The sequence below is a fragment of the Crocodylus siamensis genome, chromosome 15 (genome assembly GCF_052110815.1).
Source record: "Crocodylus siamensis isolate JL-2025a chromosome 15, ASM5211081v1, whole genome shotgun sequence".
NCBI classification, from domain to species: Eukaryota; Metazoa; Chordata; order Crocodylia; family Crocodylidae; genus Crocodylus; species Crocodylus siamensis.
In genome coordinates, this window is record NC_143409.1 from 17,964,011 (window position 1) to 17,981,935 (window position 17,925).

Below are 17,925 nucleotides of genomic sequence, written 5' to 3' on the forward strand. Positions count from 1 at the left end.
CTTCCAGCAGCCAAACGAAACAGCAGTGTGGCTGCTTAGTAGATGGATGTTTCAGTCATTAGCCATGTTTCTGTGACTACAGCTCTGTGTCCTAGCATGCGTGCACTTATCTCTTTTGTTCCTAGCTGGAAACGCTGAGGGTTGTTTTTTTTTCCTCCCCTTCATTTTGCTCTTGCTGACATTGAGAGAAATATAAGATCTGAATCTTCAGTGGATTGAACCAGAATGTCACGTAGGATGGGAATAATCTGTGGCTGAGCTCAGCTGCAGGGAGCTGCAGCATGGCTGCTGTGCTCCAAGGCATCACTTAGTAAAAAAATAGTGGTAGGTTGCAGGAAGCACTGAGGTTATTTGACTATTGAAATAATAGGCATTTGTAATTGGAGCATTCAGCTGGCATAGGCTGACGTGAGTTTTGGGGTTTTTTTTGGCATAGATAGATCATGTGGGTGTGTTTCATGGTCGTTGCATGGCTAGGCTGCAGGCTTTCTTGTAAAATAGATAAAAAGAGAAGAGGACTATTTTAGTGTTATTGCTGGTTTGATTCTGTCCCACTAAATGTGGTGGAGGTGTTGCCATTGAATTCCCAGAAAAAGGGGGCAGGGAGTTGTCCATGTCACTGAGCAGTTCACTCTCGTACAACATTTGGCAGCAGAAACCTGAGAAGAGGGGGTTCACAGCGCAGTCGAAACCAGGAAGTGAGCAGATCCTGGCCACACAGTGGGATGTAAGACTGCAGAATGCAGTAAAAGTCTTAAAAACCCCAGCAGGGCTGCCCCGTGCACATTTGTGCTGCATGTCTTTGACTGTTTAATAACTTGAGAAATGATCAGGGCGTACCAGCTTTCTAGAGCAAGAGAAGCTCTTTTATGACTTCCTAAAGTGACATAAAGGAAGTGGGTTTGCGAATAAAGGTTCATAGTGAGAAACAGAGAATATGTAAGCAGCAAGACAGACATTCAACACCTTTCTTAAACCTCCTTGGTGCTACTCTTAGTAGACAATAGAAGCTGCCAGGGAAATAGCAGGTAGTTTAGACTGTGCTTAGGAAAGTATCCTCATACCTTCAGAATCCAGCACGTGGTCCATAAAACATACCCATTTTCCATTTCAGATCACGGGAATATCCTTCCTTGGGACCTGGTGCAAAGACTGTTCCTCTGGTTTGACATTTCCTCATTAGACCAGTCTCCACTCCTCAGTGGTACTGAGTGTGTACACCTCTTGCTTTTATTTCATAGAAACCCCACCTCAGTCGACACCCTCTAAGAGTGGACCACACCGTTCTGCTACTCAGTCCACATTAGGGCTTCCCGTTTGATATGAAAGTACAGTCCATGGAGACAGTATGGAGTGGCATTTTTTTTCTTCATATTCTTTTCCTTTAAGTCATATTCTGTGCCCAGATTTAAAATATAAATTAACTGGGAAATAAACCGATTGATGGAGTCTTCTTTGAAAATCAGTCAGAGTCTGTAGATTAGTCTGAAAAGTCTTGCCAACGCTTCTGTGCTGGCAAGTCTTTTTGACCCAGCTCACCCAGGTTCTGTCTCCTGCACTGGAAAGAATCCTCGATGCAGTGTGGACTGCCTCCCTTGGCTGCTAGACATTAAAAGTTAATGTCTGGTCATTGGTCTTTCATAGGAAGCTCCATTCATATGTTGACAGTTCTTCATAGCTCACTCCAATCAACCCAAACATCCCTACAGCAGCATCATTCATTCCCCTGTCCCAGAGAAGAAACGAACCCCTTTTCTGTTCTTATAGGTCACAATATAAAAATGAGTAGGGGAACATTATACATAGTTTTCATTAAAAAAAAATCCTTCCCCACATTCTCCACAGTGACAGGTCATAAAGGCTATATTTCTTGCGGCTTCAAATGCAGCCCAGAAGGCAGGGTTGTTGTGAGTAAGTGAGTAAGTACATTAAGGAGGTGTTCAAATACTCAGACAATGTGGGCCATGTGGATGCCTTGAAGATGCTGTCAGGGGCAGCCTGGGCATGCTTGATATGTGGTGCTTACCTGTTCTGTGTCTAAACAGGCATTCTTTCTGCATGGATGTCAGTCATGAGTTGTATTAATGACTTTCTGGTTTTGTGACCTCTTCCTGAATTGTCCCAGGTGGACTCAAAACCATCCTCACAAAATGTGAATAGAGAGTGCTCTGCAGACCCACAGACATTACAAAAGAAACGTACTAAGCAAGCCATGAGGGGCACTGAATGGGGCACTGAATAAGTGAAAACTGCAGTATCATATTTTGGTTTGCTAGTGACCCCTTGCCCACTTGGTTTCTGTGAAGGACAGAATGATTGATAACAAGCCTGTCTTCTATCTCACAGATCGATGAACTCCCTGAGGGAGCCGTGAAGCCTCCAGCAAATAAATACCCCATCTTCTTTTTTGGGACTCACGAAACGTAAGTGACCAAATATAGTGTATTCTTCTGAGTTGTGTGGCCCTGCTCCCACTTTCACCCTCACAGGTTTTTCACACCTGGGTTTTTGACTGACTTTAGTAGCATCACTCCACTAATGACCAGAATTGGATGCTATGGCCTTGACTCTCATTTACACTAAAGTCCCTTGCATACTGGTCTGGTACCATAAAGGAGTGTCACAGTGGATGTAGATACCACTAAGGTGTCAGCCAGGACCTGAGTATAGAAGACAATTGTGTCCTACATTTCTTCTGAATGCAGATTTTGACGTGCTGTGTTATTGAGCCACCTGGAAGAAGGTCCAATAACAAAATAAACTGTGCTCCCAAGTATGTGGTAACCAGAATGAGCATACTTTGGGGATTAACCTTTATGCCACTGACAGTGGTAGCAAAATTCTCATAGACTTAATTGGGTTTGGGATTTATCCCATTTGTATCAAAGAGGGCTTTTTATTATTATTTTTATTCTTTGTGGAATTGAAGCTTCTAATACGTATTTCTTAAAGTGAGGCGTAAAAAATCTGGGAGGGAGTTATTGGTAGTTGAGCAATAAAGGCTGTGGTTCTAGAGGTGTGATTTCAGTTGTGTACCAGATTTAAGCTGAAGGTAGCACCAGTCAACTCCAGTGTAAATGGATACCTGCCCATTCAGGGTGTTTATACACATGCTTCAGGAAAGGGGGGCTTTAATTAGAGGGGCTCCAAGAGCTGCGCTAGTTAAAGCACCCAGAGCGTTACGTGTATCAGTGTCCCCGTGCTGGAAAATGGCAGTGAGGGCACTTTAACTAAAACTCATCGAACAAGCTGTAGTTAAAGTGCCTGTTCTGCCATTTTTCAGTGTGGGGATGCTGATACACATGACACTAGAGTCTGCAGGAGCCCAGTAATTACCATGCTCCAGCAGACTTGATTAATTGAGTCTACTCCAACGTGCTGTAATTATAGCACATCGGGGCAGCCTTGGTGCCCTCAGACTGGTGAGACAGAGGTGACTGGATATTGCTACTTGCTTGTGTGCCATTGGCTGCAGGAATTGATGTGGCTTAATTATGCTTGCCTAATGGTCACTAAGCTCGGGTATATTTGATTTGACTAATCATGGCCAGTTGAAGTGCAAGGGTTTCTTCACTGGTGGTAAGCTTAAATTTCTCCTTAAACATGGGGTGAGAAGTGTGATAGTAGCAACAGGAAAAAAAAGCAAAGCTGAATCAAGAGAATCTTGTAGTATTGCCAGTTGGCATTTAAAGTAAATTCTTTTATTGGGGTTTGTGTTGTGGGGTGATGGAGGATGGAGCCCCGGGATGATGAAAGAACTGAGGTGGGGGTGATGACAGGAAAGATGGGAGGAGCAAGGAATGGTAAGTCTCAGCGTAGTTGATTGCAACATTTTAAAATAGCAGGAGTATTAACTTGTCAATGATTATGGTTAATTCTGCAGTGGAGCTGCACAAAACTCAGCATTTAGGGTTTTACAGGAAATTTTGATATTTTGAAATGCATTTTATTACAATTCAGAACAAAATATTTTCAAAACATCTCACAAGATGGAAATTCTAAAAATACTAGTTTTTAGGGACATTTTAGTTTAAAATTAATTTTCATGCAAGGATTTTGAAACTTCATTTCAGAATAACTTGCTTAGTTATTTTATATTTTATAGTATTTTTATGATTTTTACATTATTTTACCATATAATATGGCATAATAATAGAATTGAAATATTTGTTTTATTTTTTTAAACTATTTTAAAGGCACCTTCTACTTAAGGCTGATCAAAATATCTTCTGTTCTTGGACAAAGTATCTCCTGTTTGCATTGTAATAAGAGTTTGATGTTTTGACACATGTACTACTGCCATTGACATGCCATTAAATAATGTAAACATAAAAAAAAAAACATGCAAGTGAGGACAGATAAAAATTTAAATGAAATTTCACAATCACAAAATAAATTTCTGAAAGGGAAAAGCAATTTTAGAAAAAAAGCCACTGACAAAAATCTGATCCACTTTCTCTCTAGTGGCTGACTATTAAGTAAAAGAATTTATTGGACTGAGTTTATAAGCCTGTGATCTCTTCATTAACTCAGACACAGGAAGTCATTGTGTAGTTACTATCTAAATATTTTACAAAGAATAGCTGATTCAAAAGAATTGCGGACAGTGGCTCCCTATTTCACTCCTGGCAGAGCAGTGGAAAGCTACTTTCCTCCATTAATGGTGGTTCATGCAAGTATCTGAAACCAATGTCAGGATGATTTTTATATTTTTACATTGTATGTAAATACTCAACTAAAATGTACATACATTATTGATCAGGGAGGTAATTAGCCATGTTAGTCTGAAGTCAAACAGAAGACACGGCAGAGCGGCACCTTAGGGCACCTATACACATGCAGTGAGGCTGCTCCAATGCAGTGGTATTCAGCGCATCGAAGCAGACTCAGTTTAATCAAGTCTGCTTGGGTGTGGAGTCCAGCAGACTCCAGCATCATGTGTATCAACAACCCTGCCGTAAAAATGGTGGTGAGGCACTTTAACTAAAGCTTGATTCAACAAGCTTTAGTTAAAGTGCCCCCGCTGCTGTTTTTCAGTGCGAGGACACTGATATATGTGATGATCCGGGAGCTTTAATTAGAGTGGTTCTCAGAGCCACTTTAATGAAAGAGCGCACTTTCTCTACCCCTTTCCAGAGCATGTGTATAAATGCCCTTAGAGACTAATTGGCTTAGAGAGGCACTAGCTCTTTTAGATAACATCCTACTTCATCAGATGCTAAACTTAGCTGATGAACTAGGCTGTTGCCTGTGAAAGCTTATGCCTTTCTGAACCAGTTATTCTTTAAGCTTCCACCCTGCCCTACCTTCTGCTGTATGTTACTGGGATAAGACACCTTAAGTTATAGTGAGTTTACTTGTTTTCATTGTAGCTGTTTTGTGAATCCCATGATCATATGAAGAAGTGCCACTTAGCTTCAGCAAAATTATGGAATTGCTTCTTTAAATAAATAAAAATAAGGAACATTTATTGAAGCATTTTTTGTTCTGTTGTTATGTATCATCAAGACATCTGCATGTTGTAAAATTGCTCTTTAGTTTTCAGGTAAATGTACATTATCCACACCATTACCATAATTAAGGTGTCTCAGAGACCAAATGGGATTCAGCTTCCAGGTTCCATTATACTAGGTGCTATACAGACTTGTATAAAGAGAAGGTCCCTGCTCCAAAGAGCTTCCAAATGAAAGCAGCCCACTCCACGCTGGTAACTAATGCCCTATCCAGAGACACACCTGTGCAGAAGTGCTAGCAGGGGTAAGGCATGATTTAATTCAAAATAAAACATAAATGAGAAGAAGGATACTCCAGTGGTTAAGGTGTGAGGTTGAAACCTAGCCTCACATCCAACTCTGCTCCCAGATTGCTGTGTAACCTTGGGCAAACCTTTTGCGTGCCTCTACTTTCTATCTGAAAATCACATAAATTACATCTCCTTGCCTCACAGAGGTGTCAGGAATAATTACATTAAGTAATGTGAACCTCTGGGATGCTGCAATAATGGGCAAATATAAGTGCCTGAGCAAGGAAGCGTTTTACAAAGAATCGGAGAGGCAGGAAACAGTTAATGCCAAATGATCGTGTGCCGTACCCAGTTATGTTTGTATGTTGATGGCATAGAATTTTCTGTAATGGAAGCTAAGTGCTCCTCTCCTCCATTCTTAATACAGTCATCTTTGAAACTGGTCAGCCTGGCACAAGGCTGGTTTATGCAGTGGTAAAGCAATACATCTCTTATCTGCCTCAGTACCTCCCAAATAACCTGGCAACCTTTAAGAAGTGGTGGGCTGGGGCCACTGCTTACCATACCAGCCAGCACTGATTAATTGGTTCTTTATATTCCCTGTCTGTCCGTAGTCACCAATCGCCTCCTGGCTTGTAAGCTGTTTGGGGCAAAAACCAGCTTTTTGTTCAGGGTTTTTACTAGGCTGCTACCAGGGTCTCTTTCCATGCCTGTTGCTCCCACTGGAGTCCAAATAATAATTAATTACAAATACCACAGCCATGGTAGGGTTTGGCTTGTCAGTTCTAAAAATTTGCCACATGCTTTAATGCTTTATACTATATGATTTTCAGCCCTCTTCAAATTTGCAGTACAGCAGACCATAGGAGGCCACCTGGATCACTGATTGCAGGCCCTTATTGTTGCAAGCAATAGTATCACATAATTTCATTTGCTCAGTTCAAGCACCCATATTGAGCTGGGCTTAATATAATGCATGAGATTGTGCCAGAATTATTCCTGAAGATACTCAGCTTGAGTTTGCCACATCAAGTGTTGGGATGGTGAGCAACGCCTGATAAAATCCATGACATCAGATTCGTAGTGCTAGCTTGGAATTGCCCAGAGTGTAAAGATCTGATGTGATGAGCAAGACACTAAGCATCCCATTTGCATGGATCAGTGTATTACATTGGAGGGGGAAATGAAAATGTTTTCTGAACACCACCTCTGTCCAAATGCAGTGCTTTCCTGGGGCCCAAGGACCTCTTCCCATATAAAGAATATAAAGATAAGTTTGGGAAGTCGAACAAACGAAAAGGATTTAATGAAGGCCTGTGGGAAATAGAAAACAACCCTGGAGTCAAGTTTACTGGATACCAGGTAAATACACCTCCCTTCTGTTCTTCCTTATCTTACTTGTGCCCCTTTTGAGAGCATCCTGTCTGTGTGAATCTTGGGTGGCCAGCAATGGAAAGCCATGGTTCTGGTGGCACGGGAGGGGTTTCACAGCTGGTGATGGGCTGTAATTGCGTATTATAAAGACCATCCTGGTGCTGTATGCCATGATGAGCTGGACCTTAACAGTGCAGCCTGTGGCCCTTTGGGCTGTGCAGTGAACTTCAGCAGATTTATGTGAGTTAGTCCAGTGGTTCTCAACCTTTCTGGACTTGAGGCACCCCTCCATAACTTTTGTGAATTGAGTGGTGCCTATTTCAAAAACTAATTTACAGTAGTTACTCAAATGGTAAGGCAAGGTTTTTCTCCTCAGTCGGGGGGGGAGTGAGGGTGGGGGGAGGGAAAGCCCCTTGTATTATATTTGCACATGAAACAAGTAGCTGGTGCAGCTCTGAGTCTGGCCCTAAGCCCAGATGAGACCCACAGCAGCCTCCACTTCCCTTCTGCAGCTTCTGCACCATGCTCCACCGCCCCTGCCCATCTCTTTCCCTTCCCCTTACTGTCAGGTGCAGCTTTCCACTTGCTGCCTGCCCGAGCAGTGTCTGATAGTAAGAGGAGTGGGGGTAGGGGGATGGGGAGGAGAAGAGGCAGAAACTGGGGAGTTGTGGAGACAAGGGGCAAGGACTGGGAGGAGTAGAGGACAAGAGGCAGATGTTGGGGTGGGGAGGGGTAGAGGCTGTGGAGAGCTGAAGGTGGAGGGTTCAGGGGGAAGAAGTGGGTGGCGCAGAGGGCAAGGAGGCCCCACCCCCAGCCACTGCTTTCCTTTCTGTAGCAATGCGGGGGACAAGGATTCAAGACAACCCTCCAGTCCTTAGATTCTATACCAGGAAAATTATGAGCCGACAAGGTCCTTTGGGTAAATGTGGTATTTATTATTAAACCAACTAAATAGTTGGAAAAATTGTTCTTTGCAAGCTTTTGGGTACACACACCCTTGCAAAGAACAACTTTCCAACTATTCAGTTGGTTTAATAAAAGATAGCACATTTACCCAGAGTACCTTGTTTGCCTCATTCTTAGACCAACACGGCTACAACCAACACCCTGGAAAATCACAACAAATTTTTAACTTTCTAATCATTGGGGATTTATCTTGTATTCAAGTGAATATGGTATCTTACAGTATTTACCTCATTACAGAGGGGTCAGGCAGTGGGGAAGGGGGAACAGCCAGGCAGAGTCTGCATTTATCTGCTTATCTCCTCACCCCCCAACACCCTTGTTGAGAATCACTAAATTAGACAATTACATTTATTAGGAAGTTATTAAGCATTGGTTGCCCACTACTGGTTTATTTATTATCGTAATGTATTCGTTTTATGTTACTCTCTCCTCCAGCTTTACCTTCTCAAAGTACTTGGGATTTTTATATTGGTGAGGCATAGCAGGTACAACAGCATAGTAGAGAGGGTCAGGGGTGGTAAGATGGTTAGATAGTTGACAGCTGGTTAGGGATAGTGTACCACTGTGTAAAGAGGTCTTCTTGTTGGATATCATCAGGACCACTGGGAAAGAGCAACCAAAAGGCTGCACAAGGCCAGGGTAGATTTTTTTTTCTGTTTTAATGGCAAACACAGTCCTTTGAGATAGAGAAGGACCATAATATATCTATACATGGTACATGTGCAAGTCCACCATCCACAAGCTGCTGAGTGTCTGCACTCCTATACTGATGATGTAAATGCTGCTAGGGAAGGGGCTGAAAAATTAAGCAGGTGAATATAGGCCTGTGGACTGCAGGAAGAAAACAGTTGGAAACTCCAGTCAGTTCTGAAATGTTCCAGCAGCACGGAAGTCTTGTGTTTTGGGACCATCTTTCTGCTGACTGGGTTGTTGTCCCATGCAGCCAGGATGTAGAAGCACGCTGAAACATCACAAATGTCAAATGGAACAGAGTTCCTAGTGCTCCAGTGTACAGAATCCCACCTCCGGCACTTCTGTCACTGCGTAAACACCTCCGAGCATGCAATCTCAGCATCTGCATCTGATAACGGTTTTCAAGTGGCTACTGAGAAAATTGCCTCTTCCAGCCTTTTATCTCGATGCTTGTAAGAATAGGCTGAGTCTTTTGTGACTAAAGTGATTAAAGTACAAGCTGTCATCGATCAGAATCTCTCTGTGCTATGTGGGATGCAGCAAAAACTAATTAGTGGATTTTTTTAGTTATTCTGTGATTCTCTAATTATTTTTTTTATTATTGTTTCAAAGGCAATTCAGCAACAGAGCTCATCAGAAACTGAGGGAGAAGGAGGAAATACAGCAGATGCCAGCAGTGAGGAGGAAGGTGATCGGGTAGAAGAGGATGGAAAAGGCAAAAGAAAGAATGAAAAAGCCGGTTCAAAACGAAAAAAATCCTACACTTCAAAGGTGACCCATGAGCTCGTCCACTGCTACTCCTATGCATTGTAATCAAAGTGCCTTTGTCCTATAGCACCTGAATCCTTACCCTCTGCTGGGTATATATGGGGGGAGGGTGTTCATTATGTAAAACAGACAGAGGGAACTGATCTTGCCTCTGGACACAGCATTGGTAAGACCAAGACTGGAACAGTGTATAGTCATGGTATCTACATTTCAAGAATGATGTGGGAATACAGGAGAAAGTTCAAAGGCTAACCACAAAAATTGCACAGGAATGGGAAAACAAGCCTTAACATGTCAGGCTGAAGGAGCTCAACTTCTTCAAGGTATTGAAGGTGGAGAAGTGACTTCTCCCTTTTTTGTGGTTGCTTACACATGTTTGTACCATGTGGCAGCATGTCCCAGTAAGGATTCTCCCAAGCATGTCCCTGCTCACCCACTCTTGCATGCATTCCCCAAACATGGAAGTACACCAGTGAAGCCACACTGGTGTCATCCCTAGCAGCTGCTCTCTGGTCTCAACAGTGACTGGGAGAGATGTCCCAAGAGGAGCTGTACCAGCATATTTCCAGGTCTAGCTTGTATAAGTGGGCCAGGCATGCTTAGGTGTCGCTGCCAGAAGACCCAGCCTCTATAGTGTAAGCACACCCCTGGAACTATGGGGGATCTTTCCAACCTTGCTGTAAAGGCATAATGAGTCAGTGTCTGGAAGCCAAAGATAAATATATTCAGCCTTGAAATGACAAGAATTTTCTAGTCAAGAAGGTAATTAAACATTGGAACAGGTTCTCGGGAAAGCTGGGTGGGGGTGGTCAGTCTCACTTGGAAATCTTTAGGTGAGATTTGATATCCTTTCAAACAGCCTTCTTTAATTCACTTCTGGGAGAAGTTCCTCAGCAGGCGTGTGCAGTAGGGTCTTTAAGGCCCTCAGGTCTGTAACTCTGATTTTTCCTGTTCATCCCTCCCTGGGGAGTGCAGGGCTACCTGCACTGCCCTCAGCATGCTTATCACACTGACAGCTCTGCATTAGGGCAGTGATTAAAATCAATCTCCTGCTTCGAAGCTTTGCGTGTTGCCTCCAGGGATCAAAAACTTTTTTCCCCAGGGTGCAATTAGCTAGATGTTTTCTGGGTACTTCTTTTTCCACCTTCCTCAGAAATCTCAAAGTTTGCCTGCTATGGGCAGGATGCTGGATGGTCTGCAGTGGGAGAGAAAAACCTCTTATTTAAGCAAATCTTGTCCTTATGCTTAAGGCCATACAGATTAACATATCTGGGAGTAGGAAGGAACTTTTCCCAGGACATATTGGCAGGGCCCTTGGTGGAACAAATGGCCCTGCCATTTGCAGGGGCCTAAGGCATGTTAGTCTTTCCTTTGCCATGGCTCACAGTTTAGTATCCTGAGGTCTGATGTGGTTTAGTCTAATTAAAAGTTTGGGGCATAACCTAGGGTCTTTGGAGGAAATGTAATAGCTGGTGACAGACAGGTGGTCAGGCGAGGTGATCAGCTGGTTAGTCCCCTGTGGCCTGACTTTTCGCTGGTCTATGAAATAGAGAAGAAGCGTGCTCCAGTGATCAGAGCATGAGCCTGGGGCCTGGGTGAGCTAGATTCAGTTTGCTGCTCTGCCCATGTACCTAGGTTGTTTAATCACCATCAGCAAAGAGGGCAGAATAGCACCTCCATCCTTCCCCACATTGTGAAGAGTAGACATAAACACAGTAAATATTGTGAGGGTGTTGGGTACCATGGTAAAGGGAGCCAAAAAAAATACCTCAGACGGTAGGTGTAGACACAAAAATAGAAATCTTTGGGCCCAGTAGCACTGATGTTCCTTTAAATGGAATAGACCAGGTTTCAACTGGAGTTTAGGACAGAAGAGCCAACAGCAATGCCCATTTACACCAGCTGTGAAGCGTCCTAGTATATTTTACAATTTCCCTGTAGTCTCATTTGAATAGGTCTTAGAAGTGGGTAGGAGTGATGGGAGCGTGGATGTTTGCACAGACCCTTATTATAATCACCTCTGAGAGTGCCAGAACAGGTGCATTTTGATGATACCTTTGCTCTTCTTCCCCTTTTAAACCTGCCCTTCATATTAATTATTGGACTCACTTGAAGGCTACTGAAGTCAATGGGAAGACCCCCACCCACCCCCAAAGCATTACTGCTTGATTTATTTGTAATGTGATTGGCTTATTAATTGGACCCATATCACTAAAACTATTGCCCCATATCACTAAAAATATTGCGTTACTTGCATTTTACTTTGAGCTTGAGTTTGCTGTGATTTGTGTTAAAGGTGGGCTTGATGCAGCACCCTAGATCCCAGGCACTATGAATAAGGCTAGAGAGATTTGTTTTGAGAAATAGTGTATTTTCTGAGAAATGTCATTTCCTTTGACCTGAGCTCTTTGCAATTTTGTGGAATCATTTCAGCTGGGAAGACATTAGGGCTGGATTCCCAGTGCCATGTGTGGTGTTGCCATGCCCCTTGTGCCCACTGGCTAAGCACTTTCCTAAGCTTGTGGAAGACACAAGTTCAGTACCCTTCTCTGCTTCAGGGGATCTGAACTTGCATTTCTCATCTCTAAGCCGAGTCACTCCAACAACCAGGCTGAAAGGCATTCTTGTGAGGTGAGGAGGGGCACTCATTTTTTCCTGTTGGAGTTGTTCCAAGTTACATAAAATACTTAAATATTTATGGGGCAGAGAGTGATAATGACTTTATTGACTGAGGGTTAGGGTGTTTGCCAGGGAGGTGGGATACTGGAGTACCAGGCCCTTCCCCAGGAAATAGTTAATGAAAAGGAATAGGCAGGACAGTTACAGGAGGAAGTAGCTCCAAAGCATCCTCCACCATGGGGTCTTCATCAGTTCCATGCTGAAGGTAACCTGTAGGACTGTGGATGAAGGACTGCCATTGAGGTGGTGCTAGAAAAGGAAGAGGGCATGGACTCCCAGGAAGGTGAAAGCTGGAAGCTTGTGACCTTTGGCAGCAAGAAGTCGTTGTCATCCCCACCTGCAGTGGTTTGCCTGGAGAAGAGATATGGAGCAATAGCAACAGAGGAGGAGGAGTGCATTCCATTGATGGAAGAAGCCAGGCCAGGAATCCCCAAAGTGAGGAGGAGCAAGATCACTGCTACGAAGAGGAAGCGACAGGTGGTGATAGTTGGATATGCCCTTCTGTAAGAGATGAAAGGGTCCATCTACCAGCCTGACCTGTTGTCCTGGGAGATCTGCTGCTTGCCTGGAGCCCAGATCTGAGATGAGACGGAAGGATTACCAAGACTCATCCAATCCTCTGACTGCTACCCCATGCTGTGCCTTCCTGTGGGCACCAGTGATACTGCTTGAGCAGATCAAGAGTAACTACAGGGCTCTGGGTGCAAGGTTGAAGGGGACAGAAACAGAGGTGATGTTCCTCTCAATCCTTTTGGGCAAGGGGACAGACCCAGTCAGGAGAAGACGCATCCTGCAAATCAATTCATGACTGCATGGGTGGTGTTGCCAGCAGGGATTCAGCTTCTTCAACCATGGGATGCTGTTCCAAGAAGAAGGATTGTTAGAAGAGACAGGATCCACTAGACAAAGAGAGGGAAGAGTATCTTTGGAGACAGGCTCACTAACCTAGTGAGGAGGGCTTTAAACTAGCTTTGCCAGGGGATGGAGACCAAAGCCCTGAGGTAAGTGGGGAAGCGGGACACCTGGAGGAAGCAAAAGGGGGAGGGAGCGACAGGGGAGGTCTCATTCTTACTGAGAAAGGCAATCGGCTAGTTACCTCAGGTGCCTGTACACCATTGCACAGAGCCTGGGAAACCATCAGGAAAAACGAAGTCCTTGCACAGTCATGAAGCTATGACATGATTGGAATAACAGACACTTGGTGGGAGCTCGCATGATGGGAGCACTGTTATGGATGGGTTCAAACTGTTCAGGAAGGACAGGCAGAGGAGAGGAGGAGGGAGGAGTTGCGCTTTACATAAAAGAACTGGATGATTGCTCAGAGCTGTGGTATGAAACTGGAAATAGGCTTGTTGAAAGTCTCCTTGTTAGGGTCAGAGGGGAGAGGAACAAGGGTGATGTTGTGGTAGGCATCTGCTATGGACCACCAGACCAGGAGGATGAGGTAGATGAGGCTTTCTTCAGACAACCAGTGGAAGTTTTGAGATCACAGGTCCTAGTTCTCATGGGGGACTTCAGTCACCCTGACATTGTCTGGGAGGACAATACAGCAATGCACAGGAAGTCCAGGAAGTTTTTGGACAGTGTTGGAGACAACTTCCTGGTGCAACCATTGAAAAGACCAACTAGGGGCCATGCTCTTCTTGACCTGCTGCTCACAAACAGGGAAGAATTGGTTAGAGATGTAGAAATGAATGGCAACTTGGGCAGCAGTGACCACAAGATGGTCGAGTTTAGGATCTTGACAAAAGGAAGAAAGGAGAGCAGCAGACTAAGGACCCTGGACTTCAGAAAAGCAGACTTTGACTCCCTCAGGGACCTGATGGGCAGGATCCCCTGGGATGCCAGTCTGAGGGGGAGAGGAGTCCAGCAAAGCCGGTGGTGTTTTAAGAAACCTTACTGAGGGCACAGCAGCAAACCATCCTGATATGTAAGAAGAATAGCAAATATGGCAGGCGACCAGCTTGACTTAGCAGAGATATTAGGAAGAATTTGCTCACTAGGAGGGTAGTAAAACACTGGGATGGGTTACCCAGAGAGGTGGTGGAAGCTCCTTCTTTGGAGGTTTTTAAGACCTGGGTAGACAAGGCTTTGGCTGGGACAATCTAGTTGGTGCTGGTTCTGCTTTGAGCAGGAGGTTGGACTAGATGGCCCTAATTTTCCAACCCTAATTTTCTGTTTCTATAATATTGCTCCGGCATGCAGGGATGAAACTGGGGGGCATTTATAGATGTGCTCTGGGAGGTGGGAAGGAGAGTGCTTTAATTAGTGCAGCTCCAAGAGCCGCACTAATTAAAGTCCTGGAGCGTAATATATATCAGTGTCCCCATGCTGAAAAATGGCGGCAGGGCACTTTGAGCTAAAGCTCATCAAACAAGTCTTAGCTTAAAGCACCTCACCACCATTTTTCAGCAGAGGGATGCTGATACATGTGACACCTGGAGTTGGCTCCAACACATAGTAATTACAGTGTTTCGGAGCAGCCTCCCTGGAAGTGTACAGGAGCCCAGGAAAGCCAAAGTACAGTTGGCGTTGCAGCTAGCAAGGGACGTGAAGGCTAACAAGGGTTTCTACAAGTATGTTTGCAACAAGAGGGAAGGTCAGGGAAAGTATGGGTCCCTTTAGTGAATGAGAGAGTCAACCTAGTAACAGATGAGGAGGAAAAGGCTGAAGTACTCGATGCCTTTCTATCTCAGTCTTCACAGGCAAGGTCAGCTCCCAGACTACTGCACTAGGCAGCACAGTTTGAGGAGGAAGTGAGCAGCCAACAGTGGTGAAAGAACAGGTATGGGACTATTTAGAAAAGCCAGTTGTGTACAAGTGCATGGGGTCAGATGCAGTGCATCCGAAAGTGCTGAGGGAGTTGGCTGCTGTGATTGCAGAGTTGCTGGCCATTATCTCTGAAAACTCGTGGCAATGGGGGGGTGGGGTCCTGGATGATTGGAAAAGAATAAATATACTGCCCATCTTTAAGAAAGGGAAAAAGGAAGACCCAGGGAACTACAGACAAGTCAGCCTCACTTCAGTCCCCAGAAAAATCATGGAACAAGTCCTGAAGGAATTCATTTCTAAGCACTTGGAGGGAAAGAAAGTGATCAGGAACAGTCAGCATGGATTCACCAAGGGCAAGTCATGCCTGACCAACTTGATACCCTTCTATGAAGAGATGACTGGCTCTGTGGATGTGGGGAAAGCACTGGATGTGATATACCTTGACTTTAGCAAGGCTTTTGATATGATCTCCCACACCATTCTTGCAAGCAAGCTGAAGAAGTATGGGTTTCATAGTTCCATAATTGATAAGGGCTGAAAAGGACCTTACAGATCATCAGGTCCAGCCCCCCTTCACTTGGGCAGGAAAGACTGGATGAATGGACTATAAGGTGGATAGAAAGCTGGCTGGATAGTTGGGTTCAATGGGTAGTGATCAATGACTCAAGGCAGCCAATATCAAATAGTGTGCCCCAGAGGTCAGTCCTGGGGCTGATTTTGTTCAATACCTTCATTAATGATATGGAAGATGGGATGCAGTGCATCCTGAGCAAGTTCGCAGATGACACCAAGCTGGAGGAAGTAGTAGATATGCTGGAGGGTAGGGCTAGGATTCAGAGTGACCTAGACAAATTGGAGAATTGGGCCAAAAGGAATCTCATGAGGTTCAACAAGGAGAAGTGCAAAGTCCTGCCCTTAGGACAGAAGAATCCCAGGCACCAGTACAGGTTTGCAACCAAGTGGCTACGCCACAGCTTTGTGGAAAAGAACCTGGGGGTTACAGTGGACAGTAAGCTGGATATGAGTCAATAGTGCCCTTGTTGCCAAGCAGACTAATGGCATACTGTGTTGCATTAGTAGATGTGTTGCCAGCAGATCAAGGAAAGTAATTATGCCCTTCTATTTTACACTAGTGAGGCCAGATCTGGAGTACTGTGTTCAGTTTTGGCATCCTCACTATAGAAAGGACATGGACAAGTTGGAAAGTGGGGAATAAACAGGAGGAACTCGCCCTCAGAATAGCTAGTTCAAACCCAGATATCATAGGGCTAACAGAAACGTGGTGGGATTCGTCCCATGACTGGGCAGCTAGCATTAGGGGCTATAGGCATTACAGGCGGGATAGAGAAGGAGGGAAAGGTGGGGGTGTGGCACTCTATGTCAAGGAGCACTACACATCCTCTGCCAGCAGGATGGGATCAGAGGAAGGGCAGGTTGAAGTGCTTTGGGTTAAGATTCAAGGGGACCGTGGGGAGAGTGATTTGATGGTGGGGGGGTCTACTACAGACCCCCCAACCAAGGTGAGGAGCTGGACCGGGAATTTTCAGGCCAACTTGCAGAGGCACTTAGGGCAAGGGATGTAGTTGTCATGGGTGATTTTAATTACCCAGACATCTGCTGGGAGAAACAGTCAGCCAGGACAGACCGTTCCAGGAGGTTCCTGGCTGAGAAACAGGACCTCCACTTAATCCAGGAGGTGCACAGTCCCACCAGAGGAAATGCCCTGTTGGACCTGGTCCTGGCCACAGGCGATGACCTGGTAAGGGGCCTCCAGGTTCTTGATCACCTGGGTGATAGCGATCATCGTTTGCTGGAATTCACCATCCAGCGCAGGGTTTCAAGGGCCTGCAGCAAGACAGTAGCCCTAGACTTTAGGAGGGCCAACTTCAACAAGTTGAGGAGATTAGCGGGGGAGGCGTTGGGGTCCTTGTGGGCAGGGGAACTCAGTGTCCAGGGGGAGTGGTCGTTCCTTAAGGAAATGATACTTGGGGCCCAGGGGGAGTCCATCCCAACAAGAAGCAAGCAGGGCAAGAGTGCCCGGAAGCCTCCCTGGCTCACGAAGGGCATCCGGGAATGCCTGCTTACCAAAAAGGCGATGTACACCCAGTGGAAGGGGGGTGCTATCTCCAAAGAGGAGTATACCTCCTCTGCTCGGGCCTGCAGGGAGGCTGTCAGGAAAGCTAAGGCAGACATAGAGCTAGGAATAGTGTCCAAGATCAAGGATAATAAAAAGTCCTTTTTCAAATACACAGGGAGGATGAAGAAGGCACCAGGTAATGTGGGGCCCCTGCAAGGTATGCTGGGCAATCTGGTGGTTGCGCCAGAGGAGAAAGCGGAACTCTTTAACCAATTCTTCATGTCCGTTTTCTTGTACAGGGACCGGGACTTCCCTGCTGGGATGCCAGATGGACTCGAGGGGAATGCCTCCAGACCTCAGGTTGGGGAGGACCGGGTTAGAGAGCTTCTGGAGGAGCTGGATGTGTTCAAGTCAGCGGGTCCAGATGCTCTCCACCCCAGGGTGTTGAGGGAGCTAGCTGGGGTTATTGCAGGGCCCTTGGCACGGCTCTGCGAGCGCTTGTGGTGCTTGGGCCAGGTGCCAGATGACTGGAAGATAGCCAACGTGGTCCCCATCTTGAAAAAAGGGAAGAGGGAGGACCCAGGCAACTATAGGCCCGTCAGTCTTACCTCTATCCTTGGGAAACTCTTTGAGAAGATTCTCAAGGAGCACATCTGTGATGGGCCAGCTTCAGGGATGATGCTCAAGGGCAACCAGCACAGTTTCATTAGGGGCAGGTCATGTCAGACCAACCTGATTGCCTTTTATGATCAGGTCACAAAGGCAATGGATACAAGTGTTGCTGTGGACATAGTCTTTCTAGACTTCAGCAAGGCCTTTGACACCGTCTCCCACCCCATCCTCATTAAAAAAC

The 17,925-nt window shown here is 45.3% G+C and overlaps 1 protein-coding gene across 1 annotated transcript in view; it reads left to right on the forward strand.

Annotated features, from left to right (window-relative positions):
• Positions 1-17,925, forward strand: part of HDGFL3 (HDGF like 3) — a 59,262-nt gene that overhangs the window by 26,391 nt on the left and 14,946 nt on the right. The window contains exons 2-4 of the mRNA XM_090030190.1: positions 2,347-2,423; positions 6,967-7,105; positions 9,389-9,547. Coding sequence (XP_089886316.1) covers positions 2,347-2,423; positions 6,967-7,105; positions 9,389-9,547 — 375 coding nt within the window. The remainder of the gene's footprint in view (positions 1-2,346; positions 2,424-6,966; positions 7,106-9,388; positions 9,548-17,925) is intronic.